This window comes from Venturia canescens, chromosome 10 (assembly GCF_019457755.1).
Source record: "Venturia canescens isolate UGA chromosome 10, ASM1945775v1, whole genome shotgun sequence".
Lineage (NCBI taxonomy): Eukaryota > Metazoa > Arthropoda > Insecta > Hymenoptera > Ichneumonidae > Venturia > Venturia canescens.
Window position 1 is genome coordinate 7,757,456 of NC_057430.1, and position 13,711 is coordinate 7,771,166.

General features: G+C 35.0%; 1 protein-coding gene and 1 long non-coding RNA gene across 3 annotated transcripts; both read left to right on the forward strand.

The window, feature by feature from the left end:
- Positions 1 to 293: 293 nt before the first annotated feature.
- LOC122416765 (ninjurin-A-like) lies at positions 294 to 7,073 on the forward strand. The gene is made up of 2 exons (XM_043429811.1): positions 294 to 686; positions 6,867 to 7,073. Exons 1-2 carry the CDS (start codon positions 294 to 296, stop codon positions 7,071 to 7,073), a joined length of 600 nt encoding a protein of 199 aa, XP_043285746.1.
- A 49-nt stretch (positions 7,074 to 7,122) lies between these two features.
- On the forward strand, positions 7,123 to 8,980 carry LOC122416951 (uncharacterized). 2 transcript variants are annotated; one of them, XR_006262195.1, is made up of 5 exons: positions 7,123 to 7,714; positions 7,822 to 7,892; positions 8,115 to 8,137; positions 8,459 to 8,549; positions 8,790 to 8,980. It is a non-coding gene; the product is annotated as an uncharacterized lncRNA (long non-coding RNA). The 2 variants fall into 2 exon arrangements; XR_006262194.1 differs by lacking the exon at positions 7,123 to 7,714 and having other exon boundaries at positions 7,721 to 7,892.
- The last annotated feature ends 4,731 nt before the right edge of the window (positions 8,981 to 13,711 follow it).

The window sequence follows — 13,711 nt, forward strand, 5'->3', positions numbered from 1 at the left end:
ATGTGACGAACGAGAATGCAGTGGGCAAAGTCACGAATCATTCGAACAAACATTCCAGTTGTTGACGAACTCTCCGGAATGACATTACAGTACTTTGCAATCGAAATTATAGAACCTCGACGAAGAGTCACAAGCGCACTTGAACGTGAATCGGAGCATTCCGTGCCCGGGTACTTTTGCGTAAACTAGTCAGTGATCACGAGTGACTCAATAATTAAAAAAAAAAAAACATTTTTGACAACGAGCTTCTCCAGCAGGGAGATCGTCGGTTCGTGGCTCATATTTTTCGCAGAATGATACCAACGAAAGTGACCCCGACGACGTCGGCGCAGCCCGGAGATGCCACTGAAATGGTTCAAGTGGAGCTGAACCGAGTTGTGTCGAACGATTCGAACTACGCGGCTCCAGAAAACTCGATCGATCTCGTCGACGAGGAAGTTGGTCCGATTGAGGATCGAATGGTAAAGGAAACCGTCGTTACGATCGACACTACGGACAAAAGGAGTCACCGAGTTGCAAGAGCGCAGCATACTTATGCCGCGAAGAAAACGGTTGCACAGGGAATGATGGACGTTGCTCTCATAACCGCGAATGCCAATCAGCTGCGATATCTCGTCGAGTATCAACGGAATAGTCCAACTTTTTTCGTCAACGTTTTTCTCATTGTTGTCAGCCTCTTACTCCAGGTACATCAATTTTTTTCTTGTTTTTTCTCAATTGTTCTTGGCAAACGCATGCAGAAAACTACTTTTCGAAAAGCTCCATTGGGACATCAAAAAGTTTTGTTGCAAAAGTATCGAGAGTGACAGCGTCAAATACCGAGTACAAATGTCGTTGTTATTCGAAAGTTCGTTCAATCGAAAAATCGAAAAGACTTCAACTTTCAACTTTGAAACAGGTTAATTAACATTTTTTTCGAAAACCGAGATCATACCTTAACGAAGCAGGGATTTTTCAGAGGTTTTCAGTACAATTATCCTCGCATTTCCGGCTGTCAAGGATGCGAAAGTCGTTCAAAGTTACTCTGGGAAAATAATCTTCAGTCTTATTAATTAGTAAGCAAATAGTCGAAACTTGATTTGTAAAAAAATCTATCGTCATCAACGATCACGTGGTTTGAGTAAAGCGTCCATGCTGATGAGTTGAGAGAAAGAAAAGTTTCTTTGGTTCACAGCTGGAGTTCGAAATAATTGTGTAAAAATTTGCTGTACCAGCAAACTTCAACTAAGTTGTTTTATTATTATATGTAAAAGATTTGATCATTTGCATTTCCACGAATATCTTTTCGGAGAGGACACGTGTTCAGGGAAGCATTGAACGCAGCAGCTTCCTTTGCTTCCTCATAGACGAAGCTATGTGACGATGAACATTTTTTTTCCAGTTTTCAATGTCAATGTGCTCAAAATGTTCAAAAACATCAAAAAATCATATCTAGAAAAAATGTCCGCATGTGTGTGTGTGTGTGTGTGTGTGCGCGCGCGCGGTTATGGCACTGTAAAATTCAAACTCTTATAACTCAAAATCGATTTGAGATACAGGGTTACCGTTTTGCGCAGATGTTAATCTGAACAAGCTCTTCATTATCCTACGACGTTTTGAAATTTTAAAAAAAGGGTGTCGACGCTCTAATTTCCGGAAATTTTAAGATTTATTTTACCAATTTTTTTTTTTTATAAATAGAATATAATAGAAAGGTTGGTATTGAATTTGGGAAATATCGGTCGAGCGGTTTCAATTTTATGATTTTTGAAATTTTACGAAAATATGAGTTTTTCGAAAAATCCGCTTTAATTTTTGGAAAAGTTAAAAGTCGATAAATAAGTTGAAATTTTATTTAAAAAAAAAATTAAAAGTAACAAATTGCTTTCTCAAACTTTTAGAACAATGCTTAAAGCTTCCTCTATGAGGAAGCCAAAATGAAAAATATTGCACCTCATAGAGTAAGCTTTATTGAGCATCGTGCATCTTGACCATCTTGAGGAAGCAATTGGCAAATTTCAATTTCCAGCATTTTTTTATCTCGTGGGATTTTAAAGCTGTTACATTAAGGGATAAGACCACTGTTAAAACTGTGAGAAAAAGCCAGTGGATTCTCGACGATTTTGTTCAACGACGAAAGATTATTATCGAAAAATATTTGAAAATGCAGCGATACGCCGTGCAATCGCCCATCCAGAATAAAAATAAAAACATTTTACTGCGATACTCATTGCTGTCACGTAGGACATTTTGAATCCAGTCGTTACTGTGTTATTGGCGAGTATCGAAAGAAATTCAATTTTCTGTATAGACAAAAAGAGGTGTGTTGATAAGACATTTTGCAATGAATTTATCGGAATCGAACTTTCCCTGGAAACGTTATTTTCGAGATGTTGTCAAAGATTCAAATATGAAAATAATGAAGATTGTTAGATCCAACATGATTCTGAAAATGTACGAGTTTAGAGATAACACAGAGAGCTTTAAATTTCAATGGAAATTTTTCATCCTCGAAGGTTCTAATCATATTTTAGGCTAACGAAAAAAATCGATTTTTCGTAAATTCCACGCAGTGGTTTCTTCATAAAAAAAATATTGTTCATCGAACAAAATCCATCAAGTTGGAAAAAATGCAATGTTTAACTACATTTTTTTCAAATAACAAATAATTCAGTTGATTCCAGAAAAGAACCGTTGAACCCGCTACATTTTCGTCCAATCAAATGACGAATATTGTTTGATCAACAATTAGAACACGATTTTTTTTTATAATGGACGATCTCAAAAATAATGGAGAAGCGCTATTCAGATTTCGCGATTACGAATCACCTGCACGATCACTCATCAGACGGAAGAAAAACTTTGTATCATATCTCGAATGATTCTGTATTTTTCGAAATCCCTTAAAACCTAAAACTCGAAAGAGCGGAAATTAAGGAAAACCTGCGGATTTTGAGTCCTTGTTCTCTCTTTGTTCTCACTGACCGCTGCTGTGCTCAATACTTTTCACTGAATTGTACTGAAAACTTCTATTTACTACATTCGAAATTCCATTTAAAGTTTCGTGTTAAAAATGGAACAAAACAAATGATATAGCAAATACACAACAATTTGATTTCGAAGGTCTTGAAAGTGTTTCCATTCTTGAGTTTATTAATTCTTTGCAAATAGAGAAGTATCTCATCGAAGTTTTCCAAAAATCATTATACGTCATGCCATTTTGAAGCCGACGTTTTAAACTTCATATATCGATTCATTTTTGGAACGGTGCGATTCAAAAACATCTCTATGTTAGGGTGATGCAAAAAAAAATCAATTTTTTTTCGAAGCTCCAACGAAAATCATTAGTACATCAAAAAAAGGTAATTTTCCCAAAATTGCAGATTGAAAAAAAAATTTTAGATAGCGCCCAAGCCACTTTTCGATATTTTCCTTTTTTTTCAGGAATATCGCGAAACAAAATTTTGTTTTGCTCCCATAGCAGAAAGTATTAGTGCTCCATGGAATCATAAATCTAGTATAAAATTTTATAATGCAAATAAATTTAAAAGCTACCTCACATAATTGATTTCTTTTATTCTGCATATTTAGCTATAAATTATGAGATTAAAAAACGTGTAGGAAATAATTTCTCCCCTCAAATATACGAATGAGCAGCTTATACGATAAAGTGACTCTTCTTGTTAGTCGAGACCCGACCAAAAAGATGGAAAAAAAATTCTCAACAAAAAAATCTAAAATAATTACAAACAAGTTTATTATAAATCAGCACAACTTTTTCCCCCTTGACATTTCTTCTGAACCCGCAAAGTTATCGAAATACGTCACAATATCTGAAACTCCTTGTTTTTAGCTAAAATTAGAATAACCTTGCGAAAAAAAATCGTACGGTATTTTAAAGACACAAAAATAAAGCTTTTTTTTATCCCCTTTAAAGCTGTTATGGAGAAAAGTAGAGAAAAAAAATCAGTCTTCTTCAATATGACGTTTATTAAATTCGATTCCGTTGATCTTGACCGAGCTTCACTTGACCGATCAAACTTTTAGTGTGGGTAGAAATTTCGACGAGTGAACCCGACCAAACTTTTGGACGGGAGTGTACATGAAAAGTTTAGAGAAAAAAAAATTTCAAATTTTCCCATGTTTCTCATTTTGTCTTGGTTTCCTTTATGATCCGATTGTAGTAGAGCGAAATTCACAATTATGACAGAGTCTCTTTTCTAACTGGTGAGTAATCTCAAAAAACATTTTTTCAAATGCCCTTTAACTGGGCAGGGGGGGGGGGAAATTATATCGTCTTCAGAAATACGAATTTTTGAAACCGGAAGAAAACATGAATCATTTCTATCGAGCAGTAAGACAAGTTTGAAGCTTTTTCACACGACTGCATTACTCGATCGAGTATGCTCGAGTTTTGACTCAGCTAAATCCGGAGATAAGCTTCATAGACCAGTGGTTGAAAAAAGAAAAATGGTTATTTTTAGAATCACAAGAGTTTGCGAAAACGTAGAACCGTGAAATTTTTTACAAGGAGCATTGTGTTAAGACCATTCGTATTGAAATTCTTGATCTGTCGTTGTTTTCCAATTCCCCATCTCTTTACTCTTGCCTGTATGACCATAGCCATGCCTGCAGGATCCACCCTTCTTATTCATTTTTCACCGTTGAACAAACAAAATTTTACAGCGTATCCGTCAATATAACGCTCGAGAAACAATTCTGGATTTCTTAATTATTTATCATTTCATTGAAATGGTTGAAATTTTTTTTCCATGCAAAGTTAGAAGTTTATTTTTGTTTTTGCATGAATTGATTTTTTTTTTTTTATTTTAATCAATCTAATTTCATCAAAATTTGAAAAAAATTGATGAGACTTTTTCATTAAAAAATTCAATCGAATATTTCAACCTTTCTTTTACATTTTTGAATAAATCAAGTAGTAGAAATTTCGTAAAACTACGAACACGTGGTTTCGTAAAAAGGTTCGTCATAATCGATCCAACGGTTGTTAATCAAAAAGCAAGCGCAAACGCTTTTGGCAAATGTCGAAAAATGAGTATACATAAATAAAACGGCAATTATTTTTCCTCATACTTTTCGATAACAAATCTGATGTAAAAAGTTGACGGGATTCATCGACAAACTGGCAAAATATTAATTTTTTTTCGACGCCTTTCGCAGTGATGAGAAAGTTCCGATTATCGTGCAACGACACGGCGAAAAAATTTAATGAATCCGTTCAAGTATCTTGCACAATATTAATTTCGAGATCAATTCGATTTAGTACCAATGTAAAAAAATGCTGAAAATTAAAATTTGCAAATTGCTTCCTCAAGATGCAAGGTGCTCAAGATGCACGATGCTCAAAGCTTACTCGATGAGGTGCAATATTTTTCATTTTGGCTTCCTCATAGAGGAAACTTTCAGCATTGTTCTAAAAGCTTGAGAAAACGATTTGTTACTTTTTTAGGCATATATACTGCTCCTAAAACTGAATGACGAGCCATCAGAAAAAACAGTTTGCAACTTTCAATTTTCATCGTTTTCCTATTTACATTTAAATTGATTAATTCCGACAACTTTGCTGAAAAGTATAGAGGAAATGCAGACTTATACACAATATATTACAAAATTTCCAAAAATTAAAGCGGTTAGACGATTTTTCGAAAAACTCATATTTTCGTAAAATTTCAAAAATCATAAAATTTAAACCGCTCAATCGATATTTCCCAAATTCAATACCAACCTTCCTATTATGATATTCCATTTATAAAAAAAAAAATCAGTAATAAATCTTAAAATTTTCGGAAGTTAGAGCGTCGATACCGTTTTTTTGAAAATTTCAAAACGTCGTAGCATTCGTATTTTTTTTACGAATTCTAACAAATTTACCAGAGAATGAAGAGCTTGTATAGATTAAGGATATTTGGTACAGGCTTACGATGACTACGTTTACACGGCCCTCTTATTCCGGTTTTGTATATCCAGACGGGTATATTTATATATAAAGACAGATATGCATTTTGTAAATCTTTATTGATATAACTAAACCGGAATAAGAGCGCTGTGTAAACGTAATCAATGTTGCCATGCTAAATCATGCTAAAAACATAAAAAATTTCAATATGATCAGAAATTTATAAAATTTGGTGAACATATTCTTTAGTGACAAATTTGACAATACAAAATTTTTAAGATTTTTTTTCTGTACAGTTATCGAGTATTTGATCACTAAAGTTCACGTGTACAAGCATAGCGTTTGGTATACATTCCGGGAATAAGAAATCTGCTTTAATGCGTAATAATTAAGCAGAAGAAAATTTTGAAAAAAATTCTGTTTTCGAACTTGAAGAATTTTATCACCAAATTTGATCAATTTCTAATTATTTAGACTTTTGTACCAAACATCGTTAACATCTGTGAAAAACGGTAGCCCTGTATCTCAATTTGTTTTCGAGTTATAAGTTGAATTTTGCAGTGCCACGACACACACACACACACACGCACGCATGCACGCACGCACGCACGCACACACACACACACACACACACACACACACACACACACACACACACACACACACACACACACACACACACACACACACACACACACACACACACACACACACACACACACACACACACACACACACACACACACACACACACACACACACACACACACACACACACACACACACATCCGGACATTTTTTCTAGATATGATTTTTTGATGTTTTGGGACATTTTGAGCACACTGACATTGAAAACTGGAAAAAAAATGTTCATGATCACACAGTTTCCTCCATATGTGGAAGCAAAAGAACTGAATCGAATATAATTTGAGAACGCGCACTATTTCCAAGTAAACGATTCGTTTTTCAGATCGCAGTGGGCGTGAGTCTGATATTCAAGGGTCGTTACGACATCCGGGGAAAGGGAAAATCGCCGCAGGCATTGAAAATCAATAATTACGTGGTAGTAGCTGTCTTTTTGATAACAATAATAAACGTGTTCGTCGCTTCGTTCAGCGTGTCTTCCTCGCCCGTGAGTTTACGGCCAGCGTCGTCGGTGCAACGACTTCCGCCGTGAGCCGGAAGCGCCTTCAAAAACCTGCTGCGTCCCGCTCTCCGTTTATTCGAATCCCCGAGTAGAACACATTGCTCAATAAATCATAATATTTGTCCCATCGAAAAAGTGGCATTCAATTTTTCTTTAATTCATCTGTAAATTAAATAATTCCGCTCGCTCCTATTATAAAAAGTTCAAACAAATAAACAAAGACAATTCGGCGCGACCGTGTGAATGGATGGAGCGAAATATTTATATCTGTTATTGAGACGAGAGTGCATCGGTATTGGTTGAAATAAAAGGTGGGGGGGAAATGGCACAAGCTCTGTAAATAGTGCACGGACCGGGGACGATGCGAAAGATCAATGCGTACACCTAATTTAATGCTCAATGCAATATCGCCATCTTTTTTATACTTTTTTTCTTCATTTTTTTTCTTCCGCTGCGCGTATCGAGCCAATTTAATATCGCTGTTGGACAAGGACGAGAATATATACATTGAATATCCAAAGGTATATTGGAATACATCGTCGGTATATTAGGAGCGATGGTGCAACGGAGCGGCGGGTCTGCGGAGGGGCGGAACGCCGAGCGGCGGGGGGGATGAGAAAGCTCACCGCGAACGTCGTCGTCGTCGTCGTTCGCACGACGTCGAAACAAATGTAAGTTAGCGCATTTGTCTTCGCGCAGTGCGGAGAATCGTCACAGACGTCAAAAAAGTTCGTTATATACAAATTCTGTTATTGTTTTTATTTGCTTGTATCAACAGAATAAAATAAGAAGAGTGGAAACATTCGCAGGACTTGAAATCTCGAGGAGCAATGGGTAAAGGAGGAAAAGGTAAAGAGTGTGCTCTCTCTCTTTTTCTCGTAAACAAATAATGAAATGCCTCTTATTTTGTGTTCGCTATTGACGCTTACGTTTCGTAAACGTAACCTTGGTGCTTGACCTTGACTTACCAAAAATACACGTTGCACGTATTTGCGTAACGAACGAGCGATTCGTATCGACCATAACCCAAGTTCTGTCAACTCAGATTTTTGTCCTGTTGGGTTGTTTTAGGTGGCGGTGGAAAGGGTGGAGATGTGAGTTTATTGATTTAATTTTTCGTCAATTATGTACCTACCCCAGGCTCGTGCGTATGCCTCGAAGTATATTTTTCACTGCGCTCTGCTCGCACGCCCGGGTCTCTGTTGACCCGAGCCCCATTCGCGAAGGTTATGTTTTTCGAATAATTCGTCGCATACTCTCGTTCCTCGGGTCTCTCGAGACACAAACGTGTGTACACCTGGCTTCTAACGGGGGCGCAGGATCACAAAATATTATTCACTTTTAACGATGATGTAACTTGTATCGAGGTGTGGAGGGCGGATAATGAAATGGATGATTTTACGATTGTTCGGTAGAAGAAAGCTGCACCCGCGAGCGGCGGAGCATCCGGTGGAAAAGCCGCGGACGCTAAGGGCGACGCGAACAAAAACAAAGGCGGCAAAAAGGGTAATGAGCTTGAATAATCTCTCGCGCGATCAATATTTTTTTCAATTTCGGTGACGATTCCAGTAGTGCGTTTCGAAGACGGATGGATTTGTAGGGCATTTGCTGTTAAAAGAAGATAGAATCGAGAATCTTGCGCGGGGATAAGAAATTGAGAATCGATAGTGTACATTTTTCAGATTTTTCTTCGAATCCACGCTTTTTTCGTAAGCCAACCGATTTACGTGACTTTTTTTGTTACAGGTGGGAAAAAATAATGTTCTTTGCGTACGAAGGGAAGCGATTTATCACGAAGCGTATTCGGACCACTTCTACCTCGATAATTCCCCTCGCCCCGGCCCCTCAAAACCCTCAAATTTGTGATTCATTAAATTACTCGCTCGAAATGCTCGCATTGTTTATCAACTTCGTTGAATAAAGAATATTGAATTTCATTTTTATAGGATTTTTCGTAATTTCCGACTGCTTTTGCTTTATGAGCGCGCTCGTTTGCACCATGCATTTTCAACTTATTTCAGAAGCGAGTCATAAAAGACACTTCTGTCGTAAGCAGCACAATCCTGCTTGTTTAAAAAAATCGTTTCCGCAATACAAGCTTGGTGGCAGTATCTTTAAAATTGACTTCTTTTTTACAAAAATCACCATTTTTTTTTGAGGCACAAAGATTAAGGATGTAAAAGCGATTCGTGCTAGTCAATGAACAGTCTTTGACCATATTTTTTTAAAGAAATTACCACGAGCAATCGTATATAGCACAATATTATTAAGAAATCTTGTAATGATTTTTTAATGGTAAATAATATTTAAGGAGGGTGGCTAGCGACGATACAATGTTGCCATGCTAAACCATGTTAAATACATTAAAAATTTCAAAATTATGAGAATTTAATAAAATTTGGTGAACATATTCTTTAGTGCCAAATTTGACAATACAAAAATTTTTAAGATTTTTCTTCTGTACAGTTATCGAGTAATTGATCACTAAAGTTCACGTGTATAAGCATAGCTTTTTCTTATACATAGGTATACATTCCAGGCATAAAAAATCTGCTTTAATCCGTAATTACTCGATAACTAAGCAGAAGAAAATTTTGAAAAAAATTGTGTCTTCGCACTTGATGTTGAACATTATCACCAAATTTGATCAATTTCTTATCATTTTGACGAATGTAGCCACCCTCCTTAAGATGATGGATCAGTCGGTAATCACACCTCGAATTTTTCAAATTGAAACTCTTTGACATCGTTCGTCCGATTAAAATAATAAAAATGTCATCGTACACAGCACGATTGCAAAAATCCGATGATATTTTTATTTTTTCAATCAGACGAACGATGTGGAAAAATTTCCTTTTCAAAATTTGCAGCTATCTCTCTCACACTCACGGTTGTGATTATCGACTGATCCATCATCTTAAGTTCATTTCATTACGAAAAGGATTTTGTGCAGAGTTATTAACACGACTCGGTAGTACAGTGTGAAATGTTTACGTCTGACAACATCGGACGTAGTCAGTTGACAGCTGAGGTTAGAGTTTACCATAACGACAAAAAAGTTCCATAAAGCATTGTACAAATGTTTACATTTATAGGTTGTTCGAGGTTGACACAACTTCACAGGGTTACGAAATCCTGAGATTCCGTGAGCATTTGTCGTCTTTAACTTTATATTTTTAATTCAGATGTCCATTGACCCCTTTTTTTAACGAACCGTTAAAATCCTCAGGGTTCAATGCATATAATAGACGTTTTTTATTACTAACATCCGATATAAAAATATATCAAATTTTGAGTTATACAGACTTCGAAGTCATTGTGGCTATATATGACACGTAAAATTGTGTTCTTTTGACTAATAATATTTCGATTAAACAGTCGTTAAGAGACCTTGAGATTTCACAGAGATTAAGTTTTAAGCTTGGACGATAATATACAAAAAAATTAGAGTGCCGTCTGAAATGGAGCCTTAGTGTTTATACATTCCAAAGTAAATGAAACTTATGGACTTCGCAGGATTCCACAATTTTCTGTCCATTCAATGACTGAGCTGACATATTTTGACACCGATGGAGTCTGAAAACGATGAGTCTTTGCTTCGAATTTCAATTTTTTTTTTTCAAATATATGTCTATTGGGGTGATGCAAAAAAAATCGATATTTTTTTTCTCGGAGCTCCAACGGAAATCGTTAGTACATCAAAAAAAGTAATTTTCCCAAAATTTCAGATTGAAAAAAATTATTTAGATATAGTGCTCAAGCCACTTTTCGATATTTTCCTGTTTTTTCTCAAAAATCGTGAAGCAGAAATTTTTTTTTTGCTCTCATAGCAGAAAGTGTTAGTGCTCCATGGAATCATAAATTTAATAAAATTTTGTTACTCTCAAGGAAATTTAAAGACTACCTCGCATAATTTTTTTTCTGTATATTTAGCTATAAATTATGAGATTAAAAAACGTGTAGCTACAAATGGCAATTTTTGTCGTCCTTACAAAAGAATGAAGATAATCCTTCATTCTTTTCGGGTCTTTGGTCATCCTCATTGAAATATAATGGTATTAAATATTTTCACATAACGTTGATCTTTTTTCGTTGTTTTTTTTTTCACTTCGAAATAAAATAAATAGCATAAATTGAACTCGTAGTGACTTGGTAATATAAAGTGGATACGTTTGACACTATCAGCTGATCAGTCATAAGTATTTAAAGGTTAAAGCACTGTAGATTTTTCGAAAAATCAATTCCGTTTTATTACCTTAAAATATACTTTAAACCCTCTCCAATATGAGGTGAAAACTTTTATACGTGAAAAAAAAATTTCATTGTACTTTTGAGCTCCTCCCCGAGCCAGTATCCGATTTCCACCTTCGACCACGTTCCTAAACTTTTTTCTAAGTACAATTTTTCAAAATGACAATAAATTAAATAGAACATTTCAAAGTGCAACACTTTCGGATTTTAATATAAGTTAATTAAATTTTTTTTTATCCACATGAATTATGTTTTGTCGTAAATTAAATCTTATCATTGAAACACTTGTCAATAGCACAAAAGGAATATTGTCAAAATTCTGTACGTACTAGCTACAAGTGTCTGGATTAAGTATTTTTTTTTTCTAGTTCAACAATTGTCCTTTTTACACTCCGTGCCGCAGGACGCCTCGAAATTAACGAGCCTTACGGAAATGACTCTGGTGTCGCGATTTTAAAATATTTTTCAATCATAATTTTTTATTGTACATTTATATATTTATATAATCACTCTTCAGAATACTATTTTTCTATTACTTTGTTTTACATCCCAATTTTTTTTTTATATATACTATCATGTCATGCAACGTTTAAACAGTCGATTTCACTATTGTAGAATTAATGCCTGCTTCCTAAAACAAATAAATTTTTGTTCTTTTCTTAATTGAGAATCAATTGTCATGTAAATCGTATCAAAGTCTTAGGTAAGTATTTGAAAACTGTTTCTCTATTCCTTTAGACATAATATTGTAGAGAATTAAGGTAGATCATCATGCCCGTAGGACCATATTTTATGGGTGTTTAAATCGGGTCGATTTTTACTTCCTAATTAAAGATATTATCACTCTAAATAAGGAGGAAACACTTCTTTGTTTGACACGTGGTAAATAATAGTATAAAAGGTAACAAATGATAAATATCACAAGCTAAAAATTTTTCTGCATGTGCAAGAAGGTCTATTGAAACGCGGTGAATTAAAAAAAAAATCAAAAGTGTCCAAGTTTGAAAAAAAAATATTTTTGGTGAAAAACTGAAAAAAAAGTATGAAAATTCATTTTGTAATTTGTTTTGCATCTATTTCAGAAAACTACAACTCGAGACGAAAAAAATGACCTACTATTTTATTTCGATATCTCTATTATTGAAAAAGTTATAGGCGTTTACTAAAAAATTGTACGAAATTTTGAAAAATCTATTGTGATCAGATGGGTTGAAGAAAAAGTCTAAAAAAATTAGGAATGACTTCTTTCAGTAGATACAAAATAATAGAAAATTTTCAGCAAAATCAAAAATGGTCAGGGTCACGAATTAGTCGGTTTGGTATGGAATAACCCATATGTAAACTCTATGCTTATACATGTGAACTTTGGTGTTCAATTACTCGAGAGCTATGTGGTAGAAAAATCTAAAAAAATGTATGATGTCATATATATTTTTAAAGAATACATTTATCAAATTTTATTAAATTCTTATCATTTTAAAATTCTTCATATTTTTAAGGTTGATCCTCTGCGACAGCCCCAACCAAAAGTTATGTACTGTCTGCATATTAAAAGGCTTGATAATTTGTTCGGATCGTAATCAATAACTTTGTAAAGACCCTATATACGTACTCGGTGCCAGCAGATATAGTACAAATATCATTTGCTTTTGTAAAATTTATTCTAAAAGTATTTTTGATCCGACATCGTGAGTAAATTTTTTGACGGAACTATCCAGGTTACGCTTCAACACACAGAAAAGGTTGTCTATACAGACGACATTCGCTGGTTCGCTTGCAAAATATATCGTACGCAGCCTAAACCTTCGTACCTCTCGAGGCTATATCTGTCAAACTAAATGGTCAATCACCTTGATTTTTTTTCACAATATCTGTGATATCCTGCTCTAGCTCCTCCTCGTTTTTTATAAACTTCCTAATTTTAGTACTAGCGGTAGAATTAATAATGCGCCGTTTGCCTATGCATGGTCCATATGTTACGTGTTAATTGAGTCAACTTCAATTACATATATCTCGGGTTCGGGATGGTGAAACTTGTTAAAATTTTATAGAGGTGTTGTTCATATGTTAAACAATACGTTTGCCAAATTTAAATAATTTCCTAATTTAACTGTCTCGTGGAGGAACCACCTTAACATGGCTTAGCATGACAACATTGTATCGTCGCGATCCACCCTCCTTAACGTAATTTATCTTTATTACTAGTAAGACAATCGTCTCGAATTTTTTCTCAAACCTTCATTATATACTTCATTGTTATTGTGTACATTTTTCGTAAACTTCGTAAGAAGCATTTATTCGTTATATGGAAAGGTGAATGATTTTTTACGCATAATTCCTATACCCCGGTGCGTTTTTCTCCATATTTAACCCTTTGAGTGCACACTCAAAGGGTTAATCCGCGTCATCCATATGCT

Coding starts and splice junctions, on each gene's coding strand:
- LOC122416765 (XM_043429811.1), top strand. CDS start 294: ATGATACCAACGAAAGTGACCCCGACGACGTCGGCGCAGCCCGGAGAT. Junction 687..6,866: donor TTGTCAGCCTCTTACTCCAG/GTACATCAATTT, acceptor TTCGTTTTTCAG/ATCGCAGTGGGCGTGAGTCT.